The sequence below is a fragment of the Cavia porcellus genome, unplaced genomic scaffold (genome assembly GCF_034190915.1).
Source record: "Cavia porcellus strain 051 isolate PalLab524CR breed Dunkin Hartley unplaced genomic scaffold, mCavPor4.1 scaffold_7, whole genome shotgun sequence".
Taxonomy (NCBI): Eukaryota; Metazoa; Chordata; class Mammalia; order Rodentia; family Caviidae; genus Cavia; species Cavia porcellus.
Genome location: NW_026947490.1, coordinates 15,757,738 through 15,779,958, shown reverse-complemented (window position 1 = coordinate 15,779,958; position 22,221 = coordinate 15,757,738). Strand labels below are relative to the sequence as shown.

At 36.1% G+C, this 22,221-nt stretch overlaps 1 protein-coding gene across 5 annotated transcripts in view; it reads right to left on the bottom strand.

The window, feature by feature from the left end:
* Nucleotides 1–1,017: 1,017 nt before the first annotated feature.
* The window catches only part of LOC100728877 (zinc finger protein 82 homolog), a 97,831-nt gene continuing 76,627 nt past the window's right edge, over nucleotides 1,018–22,221 (bottom strand). For 3 of the 5 annotated variants that reach the window (XM_063252150.1, XM_063252148.1, XM_063252149.1), the window contains exons 3-5: nucleotides 22,083–22,209; nucleotides 20,260–20,355; nucleotides 1,018–12,704 (exon numbers count right to left, since the gene is read on the bottom strand). In XM_063252150.1, the coding sequence (XP_063108220.1) occupies nucleotides 11,335–12,704; nucleotides 20,260–20,355; nucleotides 22,083–22,209 (1,593 nt within the window). In that variant the 3' untranslated portion in view covers nucleotides 1,018–11,334. The remainder of the gene's footprint in view (nucleotides 12,705–20,259; nucleotides 20,356–22,082; nucleotides 22,210–22,221) is intronic. The other 2 variants (XM_063252151.1, XM_063252152.1) reach the window with 2 other exon arrangements.

Below are 22,221 nucleotides of genomic sequence, written 5' to 3'. Positions count from 1 at the left end.
GATGCTTAGGGTGCCAGGCATGGTGGCATTCACTTGTAATCCCAGCACATGGGAAGCTGAGGCAGAAGGGTCATTGTAAGTAAAAGGCTAGTCAAGGCTACATAGTAAATTCAAGGCTAATCTGAACTACAAAAGGAGATCCTATCTCAAAAACAAAAAACGTCTCTGTGTAGTGTTCAGGCTGGCTTGAACTACCAGCAGTCCTCCTACCTCAGCCTCTTGAGGGCTGGGATTACAGGCGTGGACCATCACTTGCAGCTGTTGATACTTATTTTAAAAATACAATTATGGTCCCAAAAGAAAAAAATTAGTAAGGTGTATTCAGAGAAGTATCTTTTCTCCACATCCCTTTGATATTAAAAGTCCACATATATCTGGGTCTATTTCTGGACTTTCTGTTCTAATCATACATAGATATGCAGTTTTGATTAGCGGGTTTTTATTTTAGTATCCCTTAGTATCCCAGGAAAGGTCCCTTTTCTGTTGTCATAATTATGTATAACATTTGTACTGCTACCACTGTATGGTTTATTCTTATGAAACAGACAATTGAATTGTCCTCTAGTGATTTTCCTTCCCCAAAACTTTTTTCTTCATAGTCCTTATGAGTATCTGACATTTTCTTTCTTTCTTTTCTTTTCTTTTTTTTTTTTTTTTTTGTCTTTCTTTTTTGAGACAGTGTCTCACTGTGGTTCAAACTGGCCTTGGGCTCAATTTGTAGCCCAGGCTGGTGTCCACCTCCCTCCTCCTCCCAAGTGCTGAGATTGCTAGAGTGGGCCACCACACCTGGTTCTGACATTTTCTTAATTAGATAGGTAATCACTGGCTAGCTGCTTCTTAGATTTTCTAGAGATTGGGGATCTTTTTATATTCAGTATCACATTAGCAGAGGCTACAGCATACAGTGGCACACTGTAGGCATACACTGTACATCTGTTTCATTAGCTCTTCTAATGTGTAGTGATAACACATTTTGATTTTAATTTTATCATTTCCTTGATAGTAAATTTGAACATCTTTTCATCTTTTTGGTCATTTGGTATATTCAGGGTTTTTCCCCATTTCCTATTTGGTTTTCTGTCATTTGCTGATCTATAGGGTTCTTCACATATTCTAGATAAATCACTATATATATAAAATGAATACTGTAAATTCTTAGTTTGTGGGTTTTTTTTTTTTTTTTTTTTTTTTGTACCAGGGATTGAACTCACTACCTTGTGCTTGCCAGGCAGCCACTTAACACTGCTGAGCTAACCCCTGGCAGTTTGGGTATCTTTTCAGTTTCCAACTGGTATCTTTTGATGAAAACAGATTCTTACAGATTCATAGTAAAATTTTCAGTTCTTTCCTTGTATGATTTGTGTTCTTCGTTCCGTTTAAGAAATCTTCACTATTTCACTGCTGGAGAAATTCTTTGCTCTACTTTTTATAATTCAAGAGCTAATGCATTTGGGATTGATTTGTCTGTAGTATGAGTCAAGAGTAATGCTTTATCCATATAGATAGGTGACTGACCCAGTGCTATGTATTGAAAAGACTACCATTTTCCAAGCACATTGCAGAGGAGGCTGTCAGAAATTAGATGACTGTATATATGTATGTCTTTTTCAGGACTGTTTGTTACATTATTTATTCTTTTTTTGTCTTTTTGAGACGGGGTCTCTCTATGCAGTTCAGGCTGGCCTTGAGCTCACTTTGTAGCCCAGGCTGGTCTCACAACAATCCTCCCACCTCAGCCTCCGGAGTGCTGGGATTACAGGCGTGAGCCACCACACCCGGCTACATTATTTATTCTTATGCCATTACTATACCACCTGGTATGGCTATGGTACAGTATCATATTAACAAATTTAAGGAGAAAAACATTATATCAATGTGCTAAAGTGGCATCTAGACAGTATTTCAAAAAAGTAGGGACTGTAGAAGACAACTTAAAGTCTTACTTCAGTCCTAAACATAATACTAAATGATTTCCATTAAATCAGGAGAAATGACTAGATGCCTGCTACTGCCACAATACTAAATCTAATTCTGAAGGTTCTTTTTATTATAATAAAATAATTAACAAAACAGTCACTACCAATATTTGGGACAAAACACAAAATTACAAATTGCAATTGACAAAGTTCAATTGACAAAGTTCAAAGTTACCTAGAAAACCAAGAGTCTACTAAAAACCAAAAAGACTTTTGACCTTTTGAAATCAGTCATAACAATGAAAGCTGTGATTGAACCCATTTTTAAAATTTTAATTTGGCAATATCACCATAAATACAGACGTAAGTTGAAACCTGGAAGAAGTCAGTTCTTCACTTTTAACAGGTAAAAGATTACTATCTGGAATTTTATTTTTAAAATATCACAATTCTTAATATGAAATTTTTAATAAAAAGAACATAGCCAAGACACAAACTAGCAAGTTAAATTGTTTAGTCATAAAGTAGATGTTTAACAATGTTCAACTTATTATTAACCAGGAAGAATATTAAGACTTGGGGAAATAAATATTTTACTGGTTGAAGGTATTGTAAATTCGCACCACAATGATACTTTCTATTTTTATGGCAATTTAACTAGATTCCAAATGAATGTAAACTGTGACACAGTAATCCTACTTTTTGATAAACATGTAAGTCCCTATCTTACAAATATCTGGGTTGCAAATTTTCACTTGCATACTGTGTAAGACTCACTTTGTTGGCTTAGGAATGAATTCAACTTTCAAACAATTCTCCCAGAAAACTTGTTGTAAGTCAGAAACTTACCATATTAGAAAAACTCTTGGTTATGTATAGTAAGAAACAGATACTTGATAAGGCATTTTTCACAGTAAGAAATTATATATAATCCAAATACCCATCAGTGAAAGATTTAAGTATAAATGACAGGTAGGGCTACTGGATTTAGTCCATTGAAAAGCACCTGTGTGTGTGTGTGTGTGTGTATGTGTGTGTGTGTGTGTGTGTGTGTATGTGTGTGTGTGTGTGTGTATGTGTGTGTGTGTGTGTGTGTATGTGTGTGTGTGTGTGTGTGTGTGTGTCTGTGTCTTGCTAAGGATTGAACACAGGGCCTAATGCATTTGAGGCAAGTTTTCTACCACTGAGTGACATCACCAAGCCATAAAAAAAGCACCATTTTAGGTTAAAAAAAAATCAAGCACCTCATTGCATAGCATATAGTCACTTTCCTTCACATAACACACATCTGCTGTGATGCTGAAATTTCAATCCTTGAAGTTATTCATTACAACAGCATCCAAAATTTGCAAAGCAGAACATCTGTAAGAGATAAGAGGGCTAGACATGTAGCCCACTGATAGAGCATTTACCTAGCACCTAGCATGCATAAGGCCCCGAGTTTGACCTCCAGCACTAAAAAGAAAAAAAGAGGAATTAGGTTTTTTTTTTTTATCGGTACCAGGGATCGAACTCACGACCACCTGCTTGCAAGACAGGTGCTTATGCTGCTGAGCTAAATCCCCAGCCCTTTTTTTTTTTAAAAAAAAGAAAAAAAAAGGAATCCTGAGGACTTCCAGGAAAGTGGCAGAGCAATAAGAAGCAGAGAAAGAGGCTGAGAGTTGCCATCCAGAGGAACACAAGGAGGGGCGTGGGTCCCCTGGACCCAGGAAAGATCTGAAGGCAGAGTGAAGAGAGAAACTTCAGCAAAGGAGGAGGTAGCTGGCAATCTTATCCCTGAGTCAGGATATATTGCTTGGGAGGAGCAATTCAAACCTGCAGATACACAGTGACTGCTGGCAACATGAAAGGCTACAATAGAGAGACACTGCAGTGGAAGGGAGCAGTGGATGTGAAAGACTGAGCTTGGAGTGAGGCCTGAGGGCTCAGTCATCTCACAGAGGAGTGTGATTGGCTGGGAGCCATCTTAGAGAGGGGCCAACTAAGCTCAGAAATCAGAACAACTGCTGGGTCCATCTAGGGGCTCCCAGCTGAGTTCAAGCCTGCACAAAGTGCACTAACTGCTGAGGTGAATAGGTATGGTCTTGCCCCCCCCATTGCCAGTAACCACCCTAGCTTGAGGGGAGATAAAGGTGCAGGCTCACTGAGATTATCCACTACCCACCATAAACATACTGCTGGCTTGCTGGGATAAATCAACACAGATCTGAGCTCTGACTCCACACACTACCTACCAGTGACAGCAGAGACAAACCTAAAAGTGCACACTCTCTCTCATTTGTTTTTTGTTATGGTGGTGGTGGTTTTTTGTCTTTTAGGGGTGCTTTTTTTTCCTTGTTTGATCTTGTTTTTACATGAATGTCAATGTGGTTTGTAGCCTCTTAGTGGTTGTTGTAGTGTTCTGTTCTTCCTTTTATTTCTTCCTTCTCTTTCCCTCCTATCTTCTACACCAGGTTCCCAAAGTTACCATGATTGCTGTGTCCTCCAGCCTTACTTCTCTTTTCTTCTACTTCTCTATTTTTCCCTGACCTCTTTTAAATTTTAACCCGAGGTACAATTGAAATTTTTTTTTTTTTGTCTTTTTCCTTTTTATCGGTACCGGGGATCAAACTCATGACTGCCTGCTTGCAGGGCCGGCGCTTATGCTGCTGAGCTAAATCTCCAGCCCCTACAATTGAAATATTAATGGCCTATATATTACATATAATTCTCTGGTTGTTTTAGATTTTGTTCTAGGGCTGGGGATATAATTCAATGGTATAAGCATTTGCCTGTATTTTGTTCTATAACCACTAATCTAGTTCATATGGTTAAAGGTGGCAAATTAATGCTTTCCTTACTTTGTCATTTTCTAGGCTGCATTTAATGCTACTGTTATTACTCACTGTACCACTTTATTCAAAGTGACATAATTGTTCTAATCAGCAGTTCTTCCTGTTGTTCCAAGACTGAGACCAACTAAGCATCACAGAAAAACTGTGGGACAGTGCCAGAGAACCAGGGGCTGGGCCAAGCAGGCAGCAACTTGTCATCTCCAACAAATTGAAGAGGCAGGATCTTGCAACAGATTCAAAATCCAAAAGCCAGTTATATCTGGAAGACACTTTGGAGTGGCCATTTCATAAGGGTTCTAAATACTAGCAATACAGCTATTCATCATAGGTAGTTTACATGCACCAACCCAGAAATTAAACTGAAAAGAAAATGAGAAGACACTTAAATAAGAAGCAACCTCAGACATCCAGTCTACCAAAGGCAAACTCTACCAAGGGGGCAATGAGGTGGGACAATCTGAAAGCCACCCACCTGGCCTGTCTAGTAACACCAAAGCAACTGAATGAGCCTCTAGAAAAAATTAAATCAGAAATAATTTCTCAAAGAAAAGAATCATAGAGTTTTATGGCAACATCTAAAAGCCTGCAATACACACACGGTTTAGATAAAACATCATTAGTCTCTTGTTTTTTGTGTTGCAGCAGGGTTTCACTATGCAGTTCAGACTGGCCTTGAGGTCACTTTTTTTTTTTTTTTTTTTTTTGTCTTTTTCATTTTTATCAGTACTGGGGATCGAACTCACGACCACCTGCTTGCAAGGCAGGTGCTTATGCCACTGAGCTAAACCCCCAGCCTTGAGGTCACTTTGTAACCTAGATTGGCCTTGAACTCATGATCCTCCTGCCTCAGCCTCTTGAGTGCTTGGATTACAGGCATGTGCCACCACACCCAGCACTGTTATCTTTTTGGTTTTTTTGTATCATTAGTCTTTTGATAGGCACTTAATATGATTTTTCTCCCCAAGAAATATAGTATACAGAGCTCCCATGCTTGTCTGACAAGATCATTTCCCTCAAGAACCATTAACTACTGGTATTCTATAGAAATTAGTTTTAGAAAAGTTTCATTAATGGACTGATCCCAGAAGGCCCATTAATATGAAAATATTACCTGAGAAGAGAAATACATTGACCTATCAGCAAAAACTAATTTTATTGTAGCACTTGAATAGTCTTTGTGTTCTACTTTACTGTTTAAAAATTAAAATCAATTTGAAATCTTCAGTGTGAAAGCTGTATTACTGTAGATGATGAATAACAGCCCAATCTGATGAGTGGTCTTGAAGGCATAAATGTTAACATGATTTTAGACGTTTGGGTGAAACTGAAGAATTGTGGTAATACTCTAATTTTGCTGAAGATATGTCACAATGTGTCCTTCCAAAGATCCTGTGTTAGAAACCTGATCCCCAATGTGATCTTTAAGAGGTAGGACCCTTCCTGGGCCTCGTGACACTTGCAGTCCCAATAATGTACTCTAGGAGGTGGAGGCAGAAAGATTACAAGTTTCAGCCCATCCTGGGTTACTTAATGACTGAGCAAGACCCTGTCTCAAAATAAAAATTAGAAAAATGACTGGGTATATAGTTCAGTGCAAAGACCCTAGGTTCAATCCCTAGTACTGAAGAAATAAAGCGAGTGAATGAGATCATGAAGGCTCTGCCTTCATCAGTAGATTAATGCTGTTACTATAGAAGTGGGTTTGTTATCATGAGTCGGTTTCTTGTAATGGTGAAATCTGTCCCTCTTGCTGTCTGTCCTCCCTTTGTCTTTGCTCTTCCATTATGGGATGACAGAGCAAAAAGGACTTTATCAGATGGCAGCCCCTTATTCTTGGGCTCTTCACCCTTCTGAATTGTAAGGTACACATAGCAGCACAAAACAGACTACAACAGAAAATAATTTGAGGTTGAATTCCTATTTTCATATAAATTATTCATTCTTTCTGTAAGGTTGATGAGGCTAAGATAAATGAGAATAGTAAGAAAATAAAAGATAATAGATCGTTCATTTTTTTCCAAAGTAATTATATTTTTGAGATAGAAAACCTAAAATCTGGATATATAAATAAATCATAAATCAGAACCCTAGGTTTTAAAAGTAAGTCATTTGATGTTTTATAATTAATTGTTCTAACAGATGACCAAGTTCAATTTACTGATATTTACTGCGAGTGTACAGGTGCATTCTAAATGAAATGTTCAGAATTTGCTTTTAGGGGGATCCTCATCTACTTTTATTACTGGGATATTTATCTGATAGCATGATCTGATAATTTTTATTGCCTGAAAAACTATCAATTCAATGTAGGTCATAACTACATTTAAATTTTGTCCTTTATTTATAGATCTGTTCAGGCTTTCGGGAGTATCTTGAATAAACCTGAGTAATTTTTATGCTTCTTTGAATAACTTCATTTTCTGTATGACTTTATATATATTGAAATATTATATGGTAACATGTTACTTAAATCTTTATAATCTCACTTTTTGCACATATAAAGTTATAATTGTGGGATATAATATATATTATATATATATATAAATATTCCCACAATATTTTTCCTTAACAACTGCTAATTCTGTATAATGGTCTCTTCAAGGAAAACATCCTTGGCTGAAAACCACTATCATCTTATCAATTATACTTATCATAAAAATTACTTTCTGCTGCTTACCTTAAGTATTTTCTTTTACTTTTCAATTATCTTCTGCCTTAACATAATGCCTGTTTTTTTTTAACCATATTTATTAATTGCCTCTTAAGTGACAGGCATTGTAGAGGGGATACGTGGTGGTAAACAAGACAAATAATGGTTCCTCAAACTATGCTTTCTAAACACAATGTTGTAAGTTTTCTACCAACTGGAATTTTGGTTATTTTCTACAAATAAAAATCTGTAGGTAACACATTATTATTAATCATTAAATAATCTAAAACTTTAGATTTCATTTTTAACCTTAAAAAGTTTATGGAAATTTTCAAATGTAAAGGTAGTAAAAATACACAAGGAACTCTGTATCCATTATCTGTATTCAATACTTAGCAACATTTTGCCAATCTTATTTCACCTATAGCGTGTATTTTAACACACTAAGATAGATATAATATCAATAGGTGATATAACCTCATGGGGCCATTGTAGTACAGTGGCTAATTGCTGGCTAAAACATCATTATATGGTACTTGACTGTATTTTAAAGCAAATCATGGGGCATACATAATTTCACTCTATACTTCAGCACAGGTCCATAACATAAAGACTTACACACATACCCATAATCTCATCATCCTGCCCAATGTAACAAACAATTCACTTCTTAGTATCACTTAATACTCAGTCTATGTTCCCACAATATTTAAAATGTTTTCATGTATTTATATCAATCAGGGCTGTATTGCCTATATTTTGGTTTCCTTAAGACTCTGGCATCTGGGGCCATGATCTCAAACTGATGGCCTTTCATAGGGCAAGTTAATCTACTGGTAACAAATAACTTCACTGTGTACAGGCCTTTACTATTAATACAGAGTATCTATACCTCACCATCTCTTTTATCAAACCCATATACTTTTATCACCATTCCCCCTGCCCTAAACCACCCCAAAACCTAGAGCCTTCCAAAATCATTCAAACCATCCAATCCTAAACTTAGTGTGCCTACTCTCCCTTGCCCATTCTCACAAAATTCCTGACACAGGCTTTGAGCTCTGCCCTCCACTTTTGCTCTCAGGGAGACTTGAGCATTTTCCTACATGGCCCTATATGGCAAGCTGCATCTATTTCTAGGGAATGGAGTATAAACTTTTTTCATGATAATCATTTCTCTGTCTGCCTGTGTTGCCTGATTAAAGAATATGCCACGTACATTTATTTTAAAATTTGTTTTGATTTTTGATTTTTTGAGACAGTCGCATTCTGTTATTCAGGCTGGCCTCAAACTTGAGGCAATTCTACTTCAGCCTCTAGAGTACTAGGATTACAGGCATGCACCACCACACCCAGCTCCAAGTACATTTTTTAAACACAGGATTCCAACATGCTCCATATGCAGTTATCCCTTAGTATTCTATGTTTTGATGAGTTTTGAAACCCATTAAAACTTTTGTTCCAGTACTCATACTTTGATGCTTGATATGCAAGCTATAACTTGTGCTGCTGATTGATTGCCTTGTGACCTGCTACTCTTCAAAGCCCAGTTTGGTATTCCTTGCTTTTGGTATGGGTTGCCACCTCCTAGAACCAGTTAGTCAGTAATAAGGTACCTCAGTAGGATTAGGGTTTTAACTTTGTAGATGTGTATTTAGTTAGAAAATAAGAGTATTATTTCAATAAAATTTCCCAAATTTTGGATGTGGCTGTTTGTTTCTTTCTGTCATTAGTTTTTTCTTAAATCTACATATATCCTGTTAACTGGTAATTAGATTGAGGAATTCAATTGTAATTCAGTCAATATTTTTTGGCAAGAATATTTCATAGGAGATGCTCTGTACATTGACTGCATTACCACAAGAAGTGTATAGTGTAGTTGATCTAATTTAGGGGTATTAATATAGACTGGCAGAAACTATCGCTCTGCTCCCCTCGTTATAAGCTTCCTGTCAATTTTTTACCTATGATCTTTCAATCTATTGGCACCATCACTAAGACCCATTACTTTATAAATCCAAAGTGTAATTTTCAAATTGTATCACCCTCTAACCCTAATTTGCTAGAATGTTCAAATAGAGAATTTTATTTAATCACCTTCTGGTTGTTTTGGAATACAGAAGGCAAGATAAATGTTCCATTCTTTCCCTCTATCAGTAACACCAAAGTGTGTTTCATAGCTGATCAATGCATTGATTTAAAAAAAAATTGTTGGGTGTGTTGGCACACACCTATAATCCCACTGGGAGGATGAGGCAGGAGGACCTCTGTAAGTTTGAGGCCAGCCTGGCGTACAGAGTTAATGCAAGGCCAGCCTGAACTACACGAGACTCTGTCTCAAAAAAAAAAAAGCTTTCAGTATATATAGTGGTGATGATAAAAGGACACATAACATCAATGCCAATGAGGTGATTCTCATTAGCCAAAGATAGGACAATACGGCATTTTTAAAAAATCATAATAGAGTTGTTTTAAAAAGATAATGAGTTATAATTTTAATTACTTTTAATTTTAATTTCCAAATAGTTTCCTTTTAAGTTATATTTTGTTAATTTTTAATATTGAATGGGACTATACAATATAGATTGAATATATTTTCAATTAAATTGAAAAAGAATTTCACACTTTTAATATTTCAGAAAGATTTCTGAAGTTCAATAAGCAATAAATGTTGGTGGAAGCCATTTCTATATTCCTGACACCTATAGTCTTCCACAAGAATTCAAAGTGTAACATTAGGGAGATGATAGTAAAGCACAATGTACTTGCCTAAAAAACATTTTACCATTATTTTATGACTGTATGTCAGGAACTTGAGCAGAGCAACAGCTGGTTGATTCTTCTGTTCTTTTTCCTTTTTAATGGCAGCAAAGTTTTACAGTTATTAAAGATAAGAAAAGAAACAAGTTCTGTAGAGCAAGTTTGGGGCAAGTAAAAATAGAAAAAGAAGTTGGCTCAACAGGAGACAGCAGGCTGCTGTGAAGAGACACAGTTACTAATTCTTCTGTTCTATACGGTGTCAGTTAAGATCACTCAGCAATGTTCAACTGGTGGCTGATCTGGAGGATCCAAAACTGTTCTATTTACATGTTTGATGCTTTATTGGGTATGTTTGGAAGACTAGGTACAGCAAGTTGCCTCACCCTGTCTATGTAGTTTCAGAGCCTCTGTATGTGGGCTCCTCAGCAAAGCAGTCAGACTTTTTTACATGAAAGTTTAGGGCTTAGAAAGTAGTTCAAGGAATAAAGTAACCCCAAGCCAGGTAGGCTGGCCACTGTGATCCCAACATTCTGGGAGGCTGAGGCAGGAGGATTGCAAGTTTGGGCAAATTGCTAGCTTGGGAAACTTAGTAAGACTCTCTCTTAAAATAAAATTAAATAAATAAATAAATTTTAAAAACTGAGGATATAGTTTAGTGCCCAGAAACTAGCATAGCAGTATTCCTACTATATTCCATTGGAGAAAGCAATCACAGTCTGCTCATACTCAAAGGAAGGGATGTAGGGGGCTGGGGATTTAGCTGAGCGGCATAAGCGCCTGCCTTGCAAGCAGGCAGTTGTGAGTTCGATCCCTGGTACCGATAAAAATGAAAAAGACAAAAAAAAAAAAAAAGGAAGGGATGCAGATTCCGTCCCTTGATGGAAAGAATGTCAAAGAATTTCCATCCATTTTTGTCACAGTTTTATATCATCGTTTTAAGTGTCTTATTTAATATAACACAAGTAGGAAAGTGACAGAACAGAGATAAGTACCTTTCCCACATCTGTTATATTAATATAATTAGTTTAACTAATGTGCTGAAACTTCAAGTATGAATGAAAGAATACATTAACACTCCTTCAATGGCATAAAATGTCTTTGCCTAATCGAAACACCTGTGAAGCAAAAGAGATTATTATATTCATACAATGTTCATAAGACTGACTAGACTTTCTTATATTTTTACATTATGAATTTTCAGATGATGGGTAAGGTGTGAATGTTGTCTAAAGGCTTTCTTACATTCTTTACATTCATACGGTTTTTCACCAGAATGAATTCTTAGATGTTGAATAAGAGATGAATTAAGCCTAAAGGCTTTCCTACATTCTTTGCACTCAAAAGGTTTTTCACCAGTATGAATGCTCTGATGTAAAGTAAGCTTTTGGCGCAACCTAAAGGCCTTCCCACATTCCTTACATTTATAGGGTTTCTCACCAATATGAATACTCTGATGTTGTGTAAGTTGTGACAGAAGTCTAAAAGCCTTTCCACATTCCTTACAATCATAAGGTTTAACACCAATATGAATACTCTGGTGTGAAGTAAGTTGTGAGTAACGGCTAAAGGCCTTCCAGCATTCCTTACATTCGTAAGGTTTCTCACCAGTGTGAATTCTGTGATGGAGAATTAGATGATAACCACGACTAAAAGTCTTTCCACATTCCTTACATTCATAGGGCTTCTCACCAGTATGAATTCTCTGATGGAGAGTTAGTTGTTGTCGTACTCTAAAGGACTTCCCACAGTCGTTGCATTCATAGGGTTTCTCACCAGTATGAAGTTTATAATGTACTCGAAGGCCAGAGCCACACAGAAAGTCCTTTCCACATTCTTTACACTCATAGAGTCTGTCAGCAATATTAAGCTTCTGATGTCGAGTTAGGTGTGCATATTGTCTAAAGGCCTTCCCACATTCTTTACATACATAAGGTTTTTCACCAGTGTGGATCCTCTGATGGAGAGTAAGTTGTCCTCGCACTCTAAAGGCTTTCCCACATTCTTTACATTCATAGGGCTTCTCACCAACATGAATTTTCTGATGTACTCTGAGGTCAGGACCACATATGAAAGCTTCCCCACATTCCTTACATTCATAAAGTTTTTCACCAGAATGAAGTCTCTGATGTCGAGTAAGGTGTGCAGTCTGCCTAAAAGCCATCCCACATTCCTTACATTTGTAAGGTTTTTCACCAGTATGAATTCTGTAATGAAAAGTAAGTTGTTGACGCACTCTGAAAGCCTTCCCACATTCCTTACATTCATAGGGTTTCTCCACAAAATGAATCTTCTGAAGTGGGGTAACAGATGTGTGCTTTTGGTAAGAGGATACTTTTTCAGATATAGCCTTTACTTGACTGAAATAATTCTCTGGAGGTCCCTCTTGTCCTTCAAATTTTCTTTTGGACTCCCAGTCATTTTTCAAGAGGAGACCCTTAAGGCCATGGTTTTTTATTCTTTCCATTATCTTCCACTGGGATAAATTTAATTCATAAATGTTATTTTCTGAAAATAATTTCTTGGTCTCATAACTAGTCTTCACACCTGAAAAAAAACAAAAAAAGCAAATGTACATTGTTTTCTTTTTCTAAAAGGAGTAAAATTTCTATGGCTGAAATAAAAGACAATGACAGGGATATAGCTCTGTAGCACAACACCTGCCTAGCAAGTACAAGGGTAGGAGTTTGATTCCTGATACAAAAAAAAGAGAAATAAATAAAAGACAGCAAAAATAATAGTTAACTGAACTTGAATGCTATATAATTTTTTAAAAAAGAAAAAAGGCAAAGGGAAAAATGTGAGTGTGTATAACTACAGGAGATTGTCAATTAAGAAAACATTTTTAAGATAGTGGGTCTCACAGTGATGTGTGGGTCAGAATCACTGGGGAACTTATTACGAATACATAAGTTTAAACATGACCTAAACCATCTAGATGACTGCAATAACTTTTAAAACACAGCTAACATGGATTATTTTTCTAGGAATATGTAACTGATCACTGAAGATGTATCTCCATTTTTTGAGATAGGGTCTCCATATGTAGCTCAGGCTCACTTTGAACTCACTAGGTGGTCCAGGCTGGCCTTGAACTTGTGGTCATCTTTTTGTCTCAGTCTCCCAAGTGCTGGGATCACAGGTGTGCACCACTACATCCAGGTTATCATGTTTAAACCAACAAATTTCCAAAAACTGGAATGTGTTGGAGAATGTGTACAGACTTATCATTTGCTTCCCCAGAAGAAAGTTATTTCCCTTTCCTTGCAATAGCATTGGGGCTTGAACCCAGGGATACTACCACTGACATCCATCCTCAGCCCTTTTCTTTTTAAACTTTGAAACAGGGTCTCACTAAACTCATGGCAAGACTTGCACTTACCTTGCCTTAGCTTTCTTCAACACTGTAGAGGAATTATAGCATGGGCCACCACATATGGCTCCTAGGAAAAAGCTTTTAAAAGGTTTCTATAAAGGCTAGTGGTGGTGGCACATTCTTGCAATCCCAGTACTCTGGGAGACTGAAGCAGAAGAATGTATGTATAAGCCCAAACTGGGCAACTTTGTGACTTAATAAGACTCTGTCTCAAGATAAGAAATAAAGAAAAGGGTGAGGCTATAGCTTATATAAAGGCCTTGGGTTTAAACTCCAGTATTGCTACACACATCAAAAAAAAAGAGCTACTAAAGCTTTAAAGACAGGTCATCCAAATCCAAATTCTATTTCCATTGGGTAAAAAAAGAAAAAACTCCAGTTTTTATAAAAAGATATTGTACTAAATGAAAATGGCTCACAAAACAAAAACTGTATGATTTTCTATAAAACATTACACTGAAAAATCCAGTATCATATATTATAAAAATGTTAAAGTAGGCTAAGGAGAGTCAAAACAATACAAAATTTTCTTATACTATTCCCTGATTGTACTATTTTTCATTTGTATTTTTAATGCTGCTTTTCTCCTTCTGCACATTTTTCTCCCACAACTTTTGTTTCATTACTTTATCCTCATAAAAGAATTATGAGAGTGACTCTGTGTGTGTATGTGCTTATCTCCTTCTTGCCTTTTTTCCCAGTAGAGTTTACTGAGGGTAAGGGAATTCTCCCTTGTCCCCTTCACCTGACTTCTTTCCCCTGTGTCTTATTCATTCTCAGTTTTTCTTTTCTTTCCTCTCTCCCTTATCAATTGTCTCTCTTTAACTTTGTCTCTAATATTTATATCAGTCACAGAATCTTTTCCCATCCCCATTTTTCACTATTAATTTTGTGCCCAGTTTTCCATTATCCCTTTGTAAATATATAATATACCCTGGCCATCATTAGGATCATTTATCCTATGTCTAAATTCCTTCTTCCCATACTACACAGCAGACGACTTTCATTTATTTTGGTACTCATGACTGCACTTGCCAGGCAGGCAGCAGACAACTTTAAAAAACCAACTTTTTTTAGGGGCTGGGGATTTAGCTCAGTGGCATAAGTGCCTGCCCTGCAAGCAGGCAGTCGTGAGTTCCATCCCTGGTACCGATGAAAAGGAAAAAGACAAAACAAACAAACAAAAAAAAACCCCAACTTTTTTCTCTTTAATTCCCTCCTCTGACATTACCCAGTCCCCAACCCCTGAGCTTTACATAACTGATTCTATAAAAATTACTGTTAAATGCCATTTTTCACCATTAGAGAAGACATAGCCATTAACTATGGATCAAGACTGGGGTTGTAGGCTGGCGATATAGCTCAGCAGTATAAGCAACTGCCTGGCAAGTTGAAGATCCTGAGCTTGATTCCCCGTACGGAAAAGAAAAAAAGATTTTTACAGCATAATAATGAATTTCTTCCCCAGGATAAGGGAGACTCAAAAGAGGGATTTGTGATTTGTTTTGTTTTGTTTTTGAGACAGGTCTCACTAGGCAGTTTGAGCTGGCCTTGAACTCACTCTGTAGCCCAGACTGGTCTCAAACCCACAATGATCCTCCTGCCTCAGCCTCCAAAATGCTGAGATTACAGGAATGTACTATCATGTCCAGCATGGTATGTTATTTCTCAACTTGCCTAGATAAAGCACTGTAACAGATTAGCCTGTAGCCGGTTTAATTGCATAGGAATAATCCTGGGTGGATAATTTCACGCTAGTGAATCTATATAAAAGAACAGAAATTAGCCCATGCATACTACTAGACTGCTGTGCAATGAAAGTAGAAATCAATGACAAAAGAAACTTAGGAAAAAGCAAAAATTAACAATATAATCCTTATGGGTCACAGAAGAAATTAAAGAATTTCTAGCAGTTAATGTCAAGGATGCTAACTCTCCAAAACCTCTGGGATATATGACAGTAGTTGAAAGCCAGGTATGGTCATGCATACCTGTAATCCTAGCACTTCGGAGGCTGAGGCAAGAGGATCTTTGCAAGTCTGAGACCAGTCTGGGCTACAAAGTGAGTTCAAGGCCAGCTTGAACTGCATAGTGAAACTCTATCTCAACAAAACAAAACAAAACAAGCAAAAAGCAAGAAAGCAAGCAAGAATGAGTGAAAGAAAGAAGAAAAAGGAAAGGGAAAAGAAAAAAAGCAAAGCAAAGCGAGCCATTCTAAGAGGAACATTTGCCACAATCAATGTTCACATTAGGAAACAGAGCAAACTCAAATAGATAATCTTATGAGAAATCTTAAGATACTTGAGAAATAACAAACCAGCCACAAACTGAAATTAAGGAGGGAAATAATAAAAATGAGACTGGAAATGAATAAAACTGAGACTAAAACAAACAAAAACAGCTAAAAAAAAAAATCAATGAATTAAAGAGCTGGTTCTTCGAAAGAGCAAATAAAATAGCTAACTTACCAAGACAGTCAAAAAGGATGTCAATGCAATTAGAAATGAAAAAGGTGAAATAACAGACACTGGGAAAATCCAGAAGGTATTGTATTTCAACAAATTAGTAAATTTTGAAGAAATAAACAGACTCCTAGACACATATAAACTATCAAAATTAATCCAAGAAAACACAAATATGCTTAACAACAATAATAATCAATGAAATTAGCAGAGTAATAAAAAATGTATCAACTAAAAAAACCCAAGACCTGAAGAATTCTACAAAACCTTTAAGGATGTTGTGTCATCAATATTCTTCAAGCTCTTCAAAGTAATCAAAAGGGATTGAGTGCTCCCCAATTTATTTATGAAAGCCAGTATCACATTGATCCCAAAACCAGATAAAGGCCCAACTGAAAAAAAAAACACCACAGGCCAGTCTCCTTAATGAAGACAGACACAAAAATCCTTAATGAGATACTAGCAAATAGAATGCAGCACATCATCAAAAAGATCATACATCACGATCAAACAGGTTTCATCTCAGAGATGCAAGGATAGTCCAATACTCATAAATGTCAATGAATATAACACATCATATAAACATAAGCAAGGACAAAAATCACATGATCTTATCAGTAGATACATAAAAGGCTTTTGACAAAATCTAACAACAACTCATGATAAAAAAAAACCTAAAGAAAACAAATATAAAAGGACCACACCTGAATATGATAAAAGCTATGCATGACAAACGAATAGCCAGCATCATACGAAATGGAGAAAAACTAAAAGCATTCCCTCTAAATTCTTGTCAGGAACAAGACAAGAATGTCCACTATTACCTCTTCTATTCAACACAGTAAAGCCAAAGCAATTAGGCAAGAGAAAGAAATAAAAAAGCATACATAAAGGGAAGGAAGAACTGAAATTAACATTACTAATAGTATGACATGATACTCTACAGAAAAGACCCAAAAAACTTACCAAAAAATTCTTAGAATAGTAAAATTTAGCAGTGTAGCAGGATACAAGATCAATATACAAAACATTAGCATTTATGTACATCAATAATAAATAGAAGTAAAAGGAAATTATGAGAATACCATTCACAGTAGCTTCAAGAAAACTGAAATATCTACGAATTAACCTAAGAAAGTGAAAGACTACAGAGACTGAAGATGATATCAGAAAATGAAAAGATGGCGGCTGGGGATTTAGCTCAGCGGCATAAGCACCTGCCTTGCAAGCAGGCAGTCATGAGTTCGATCCCTGGTACCAATAAAAACGAAAAAGACCAAAAAAAAAAAAAAAAAAAAGAAAGCAAATGAAAAGATGCTGGCCATGGTGGCTCATGCCTGTAATCTCAGCACTCAGAAGGCTGAGACAGGAGGAGGCTTGCTATATGTTTGAGGCCAGCATGGGTTACATAGTGAGATGCTGTCTCAAAAAGAAAGGGTGGGGGAGGATGAAAAGAAAATGGAAAGATGTCCCCTGCTTCTGGCAATATAAACAAAATGGCCATACTCTCAAAACTGTTAAGCCGGGCGTGGTGGCTCATGCCTGTAATCCCAGCACTTGGGAGGCTGAGGCAGGAGGATCATTGCAAGTTCAAGACCAGCCTGGACTACAAAGTGAGCTCAAGGCCAGCCTGAACTGCATAGCGAGATCCTGTCTCAAAAACACAAAAAACAAAAAACAAAAAAACTGTTTCACAGATTCAATACAGTCCAAATGAAAATACCAACAGCATACTTTACAGATCTAGGGGAAAAAAATCCTAAAATTCATTTTTACCAGAACAGCAAAAGCAATTTTAGGCAAGAGCCAAGTGGGAGGCATAGGATTACCTGACTTCAAGCTATACTAAAAGCAATAGTGATAAAAAATGGCATGGTACTGGAATAAGAACAGATACATAAATTAATGGAACAGAATTGAGGATATGGGAATTTCCTAAGACACATTCAACTATTTGATCATCAACAAAGGCACCAAAAGCATATGTTGAAGGAAGAACAGCTTATTCAACAGGTGGTCCTAGGAAAACTGGTTATCTGTGTGCTGATGACTGAAACTGAACCCTTATGTCTTACCACATAATAAAATTAAAATGGAGGAAAGATCTAAACATTAAAACAAGAACATTAAACCTACTAGAAGATAAAATAGGTAAAACACTTGAAAACATAGAAAAGAATTTTCTAAAAAGAATCTCTATTGCTCAAGAAATAACAGAAAGAATCAAAAAATGTGATTATATCAGCCTTTTTATATTAGCTTTTTGCAAAACAATGAGTAGCATGAAGGGACAACCCACAGAATGAGAAAAAAATTTTGCCAGCTACACTTCAGACAGAAAACTAATATTTAGAATAGATAACTCTAAAAATATTAAATTACCTAAAATTACTAATAAGATCCTGTCAAGAAATGAGTAAGAAAAATGAACAAATATATGAAAAAATGTTCAACATTTCTGGCATAGAGAAATGCAAATTAAAACAAAACTAAGATTCTATCTTACTCCAGAAAAAGAAAATTTTTTTTTTATTATTGGTACCAGGGATCGAACTCACGACTGCACGCTTGCAAGGCAGGCGCTTATGCTGCTGAGCTAAATCCCCAGCCAAAAAAGAAAATTATTAAGAAATCAAACAATAACAAATGCTGGGGTGAGGCCTTCATCGTTGGTGGGAATGTAAACTAGTACAACCACTATGGAAATCAGTATAGAGATTTTTAAAGAACCGAGATTATATATTCCATATGACACAGTGATCCCTCTGCTTGGTATATATTTCCCAAAGAGCTTAAGACATCATTACTACAATGATACCTACCTACCAATATTTATAGCACCACAATTCTAATAGCTAACTCCTGGAAACAGCCTATATACTCATCAACAGATGACTGGATAAAGAAAATGTATTATCTATATATATTGGGATACTATTCTGCTACAAGGAATGACAGATTTGAAACATTTGTAGAATAGATGTACCTGTAAAATATGTTTAGTGAAATAAAGCAAACACATAAGCTTAAATACCATATGGTGTCTCATTTGAATGAGGTAAAGTATAAACAAAGAGAATAATAAAAGACATCTCCTGCAATAGGAAAGTGGTCCAAGGGAAAAAGCACAAGGGGTGAGGAGGAAATAAGCAGAATAAAGATTTGCTGTTACAGGAACCTAGTAATCGCCGATAATGTAAACATTATATGCCATAACATGAGCTAAGATTTGTAATAGCAAAAAGAATGAAAAATTGGATAGGTGATTTGGAGGAGGGAGGAAGGGAAGGGGAGGAAATTGAAAAAAACAAGCTGTGGTATGTATAGGTAATCACTCCCCAAGATGATTATAAACTGTGTGAACTGCAAACAAGTACAGTACTAATAAAATTTTTTTTAAAAACTTAAGTTGTTGATAAAATATATATTATTATAATACCATGCATATATCCTTCTAAAATTTTCTGAAAAAAGCAAAAAACTACCACTAAAATTTTATGAACAAAGTGGGAAAAACGAATTATTCCCTGATCATAAGTAAAATAGCTCTCCCATCCCACAACATTCTCTATCTCCTTATTCTGCTGATTTTTCTTTAGCGCATTCTTTTATTACCTAATATTCTAATTTCTATTTATTTATAATTGTTAGATTTTTTCATCACAAAGTAAATTCTATGGAGACAAGAGTTGTATTGATTTTGTTTACCATTGTATTGAAGTTGTAATAGTACCCAGCTCAGAGGTTATCTATTCATCCATCCATCTATCAATGCAAAAGAATAAAAAATGGAATCATGGTTAATAATGAACAGAGAGAATACCTTCCATCACTACCCCTTTCAAGATGAGAAAAATTAGAAAGAACAACAAAATAGTATAGTAGCTTTTTTTAGTAGGCCCAGTCAAGTCTTTATTTGCTTCCCTGGTCTAGGATATTTGCCTTTGGGCAAAGGACTTTTTTTTTTTCTCTTTGGTACTGGGGATCAAACTCACTACTGTGTGCTTGCAAGGCAGGTGCTGAGCTAAATCCCTGGCCCCTGGGTAAAGGACTTTTAAAAATGGTTTTCTTTTTGTTGTTGTTTGGTTTTGTTTCATTTTGTTTTGGTACCAGGGATCAAACTCATGATTTTATGCTTGCCAGGCAGGCGCTGAACTGCTGAGCTATATCCCCAGTCCAAAAATGTTTTTTCTAAATATCATAAAGTTGTGCCTTTTCCCCAACTAGCTGGGTGATTCCCTTAGCTTGAATGGCCCTCACTCACCTAAATATCGTTTTCTTCCTTTCCTCATAACTTTCCAGGGATCCTTTCCTTGCTCCAGTAAGGAAATCACATCTGGTTTAGATATGAAACATCCTGCTTAGGGAGAATAATTAGAAATTTTATTGGTTCATTCTGATTACATTTGTAATACACAATAGATTAAAATGACAACTGATAAAAGGTTTCAAAATGTTCACATGAAGATAATACAGTAAATAGATAGAAAAGATCTTTTAAAATCATACTAATATGAGTGTTCTTTCTTCAGAGAAAATAGTGGTTAAGATCATAGACTATGTGGTTCAAATCCTGCCTCTGCCACACCACAGTTACATAATCCAAAATGAGGTACTTCCATGCTTCATTTCCCTCATCTATAAAACAATGACAATAAGAGTGCCTATCTGCTGAGTACATTGGTCATGTAATCCCAGCTACCTGGGAGGCAGGAGGATCACCAAATTGAAGGCCACCCTGGACAACTTAGCAAGATTCTGTTTCAAAACTAAAAATTTAAAACAGGGCAGGGAATGTAGCTTAATAGTATAAAATCTCTGTGTTTGATACCCAGTATACCCCCTTGCAAAAGTGCCATTTATACAGACTGCATTAATGTGTCTCTCTACCTAACACTGTCTGAGAGTAGTAGATATATTTTATTAGCTCTTAGTTGTTATTTTGCTGAAAGAAAAACAAGAAGCTTCCCTAAAAATATTTATTATTATTTTTTTTCTTTTTTTGGTACTAGAAATCAAACTCAGGGTCTTGTGCTTGCCAAGCTGGCACTGGGCCACTGACCTACGTCCCAGCCCTACTCTAATTTCTTAGGCTATTAATGCACTACTAAAAGCAAAGTTTGACAGGTATGGTGATGCATGCCTGTAATTCCAGTAAGGTAGTGGGATCACTGTAAGTGTAAGGCCAGCCTGCTCTGCATAATGAGTTTAAAGCCAGCCTGATTTCCACATAGTGAGACTCTGAAAAAAAAGAAAAATTCTTGAACTTTTTTTTTTTTTTTTTTGTCTTTTTTCCTTTTTATCGGTACCAGGGATCGAACTCACGACTGCCTGCTTCCAAGGCAGGCGCTTATGCCACTGAGCTAAATCCCCAGCCCTGAACTTTTAATTTTCAATAATTAAATAAAACTAAGGACTGGGAATTTAGCTCAGTGGTGTAAGTGCCTGCCTGCTAAGCGTGAGGTCATGAGTTCAATCCCTGGTATCACAGAGGGGGGAAAAAAACCAAAAACTAAATATATTTGTTTTTTAAGCAAAGTAATGAATTATCTTAAATTGTAAATAAATCTTGGTAATGCAACTTACCAGTATATCAAGTACCTATGTTCTTTTTAAAATTTTTTTTAAAAATTTTTATTTTTTTGTGGTGCTGGGGATTGATCTTAGGGTCTATTACATGCTACAAAGTACATTACCCACTGAGCCACATCTCAAGCACACGTGGCCTTTTGATAGAGAAAAACCAAGAAAGAGTTTAGCTATTTTCCTTACAGGTATACAACAAGTAATAAAACATCCAAAGCAACTCTTGAGTTCAAAAACAAAGTAATCTTTGTTTTCTTTGATACTGATAAGGTCATAAATCACCTATATTTCAAATCTAACCGCTTCATCAGTTAATTAAGGATGCAGAAGATGAATATATTCAATGAAAATGCTCTCTTCCAAAGAAATAAAGTTCAAACTATTCCCTTAGGAACAGGGAGCAAAAATTCAGATACTTTCCTGAAAAAAAAAAAACTTTTCAGAGAAGAAAGCTATTATTACAAAGAATACACACTAAATACTAAAGGCACAGAACCTTACCTAGTGAGACCAAGTTGCTATAGTTCTCCATCATCACATCTTTATATAAGTCCTTCTGTTCCAAATCTAGATATTCCCACTCTTCTTGAGAAAAGACTATGGATACATCACTGAACATCACTGATCCCTGAAACAACAA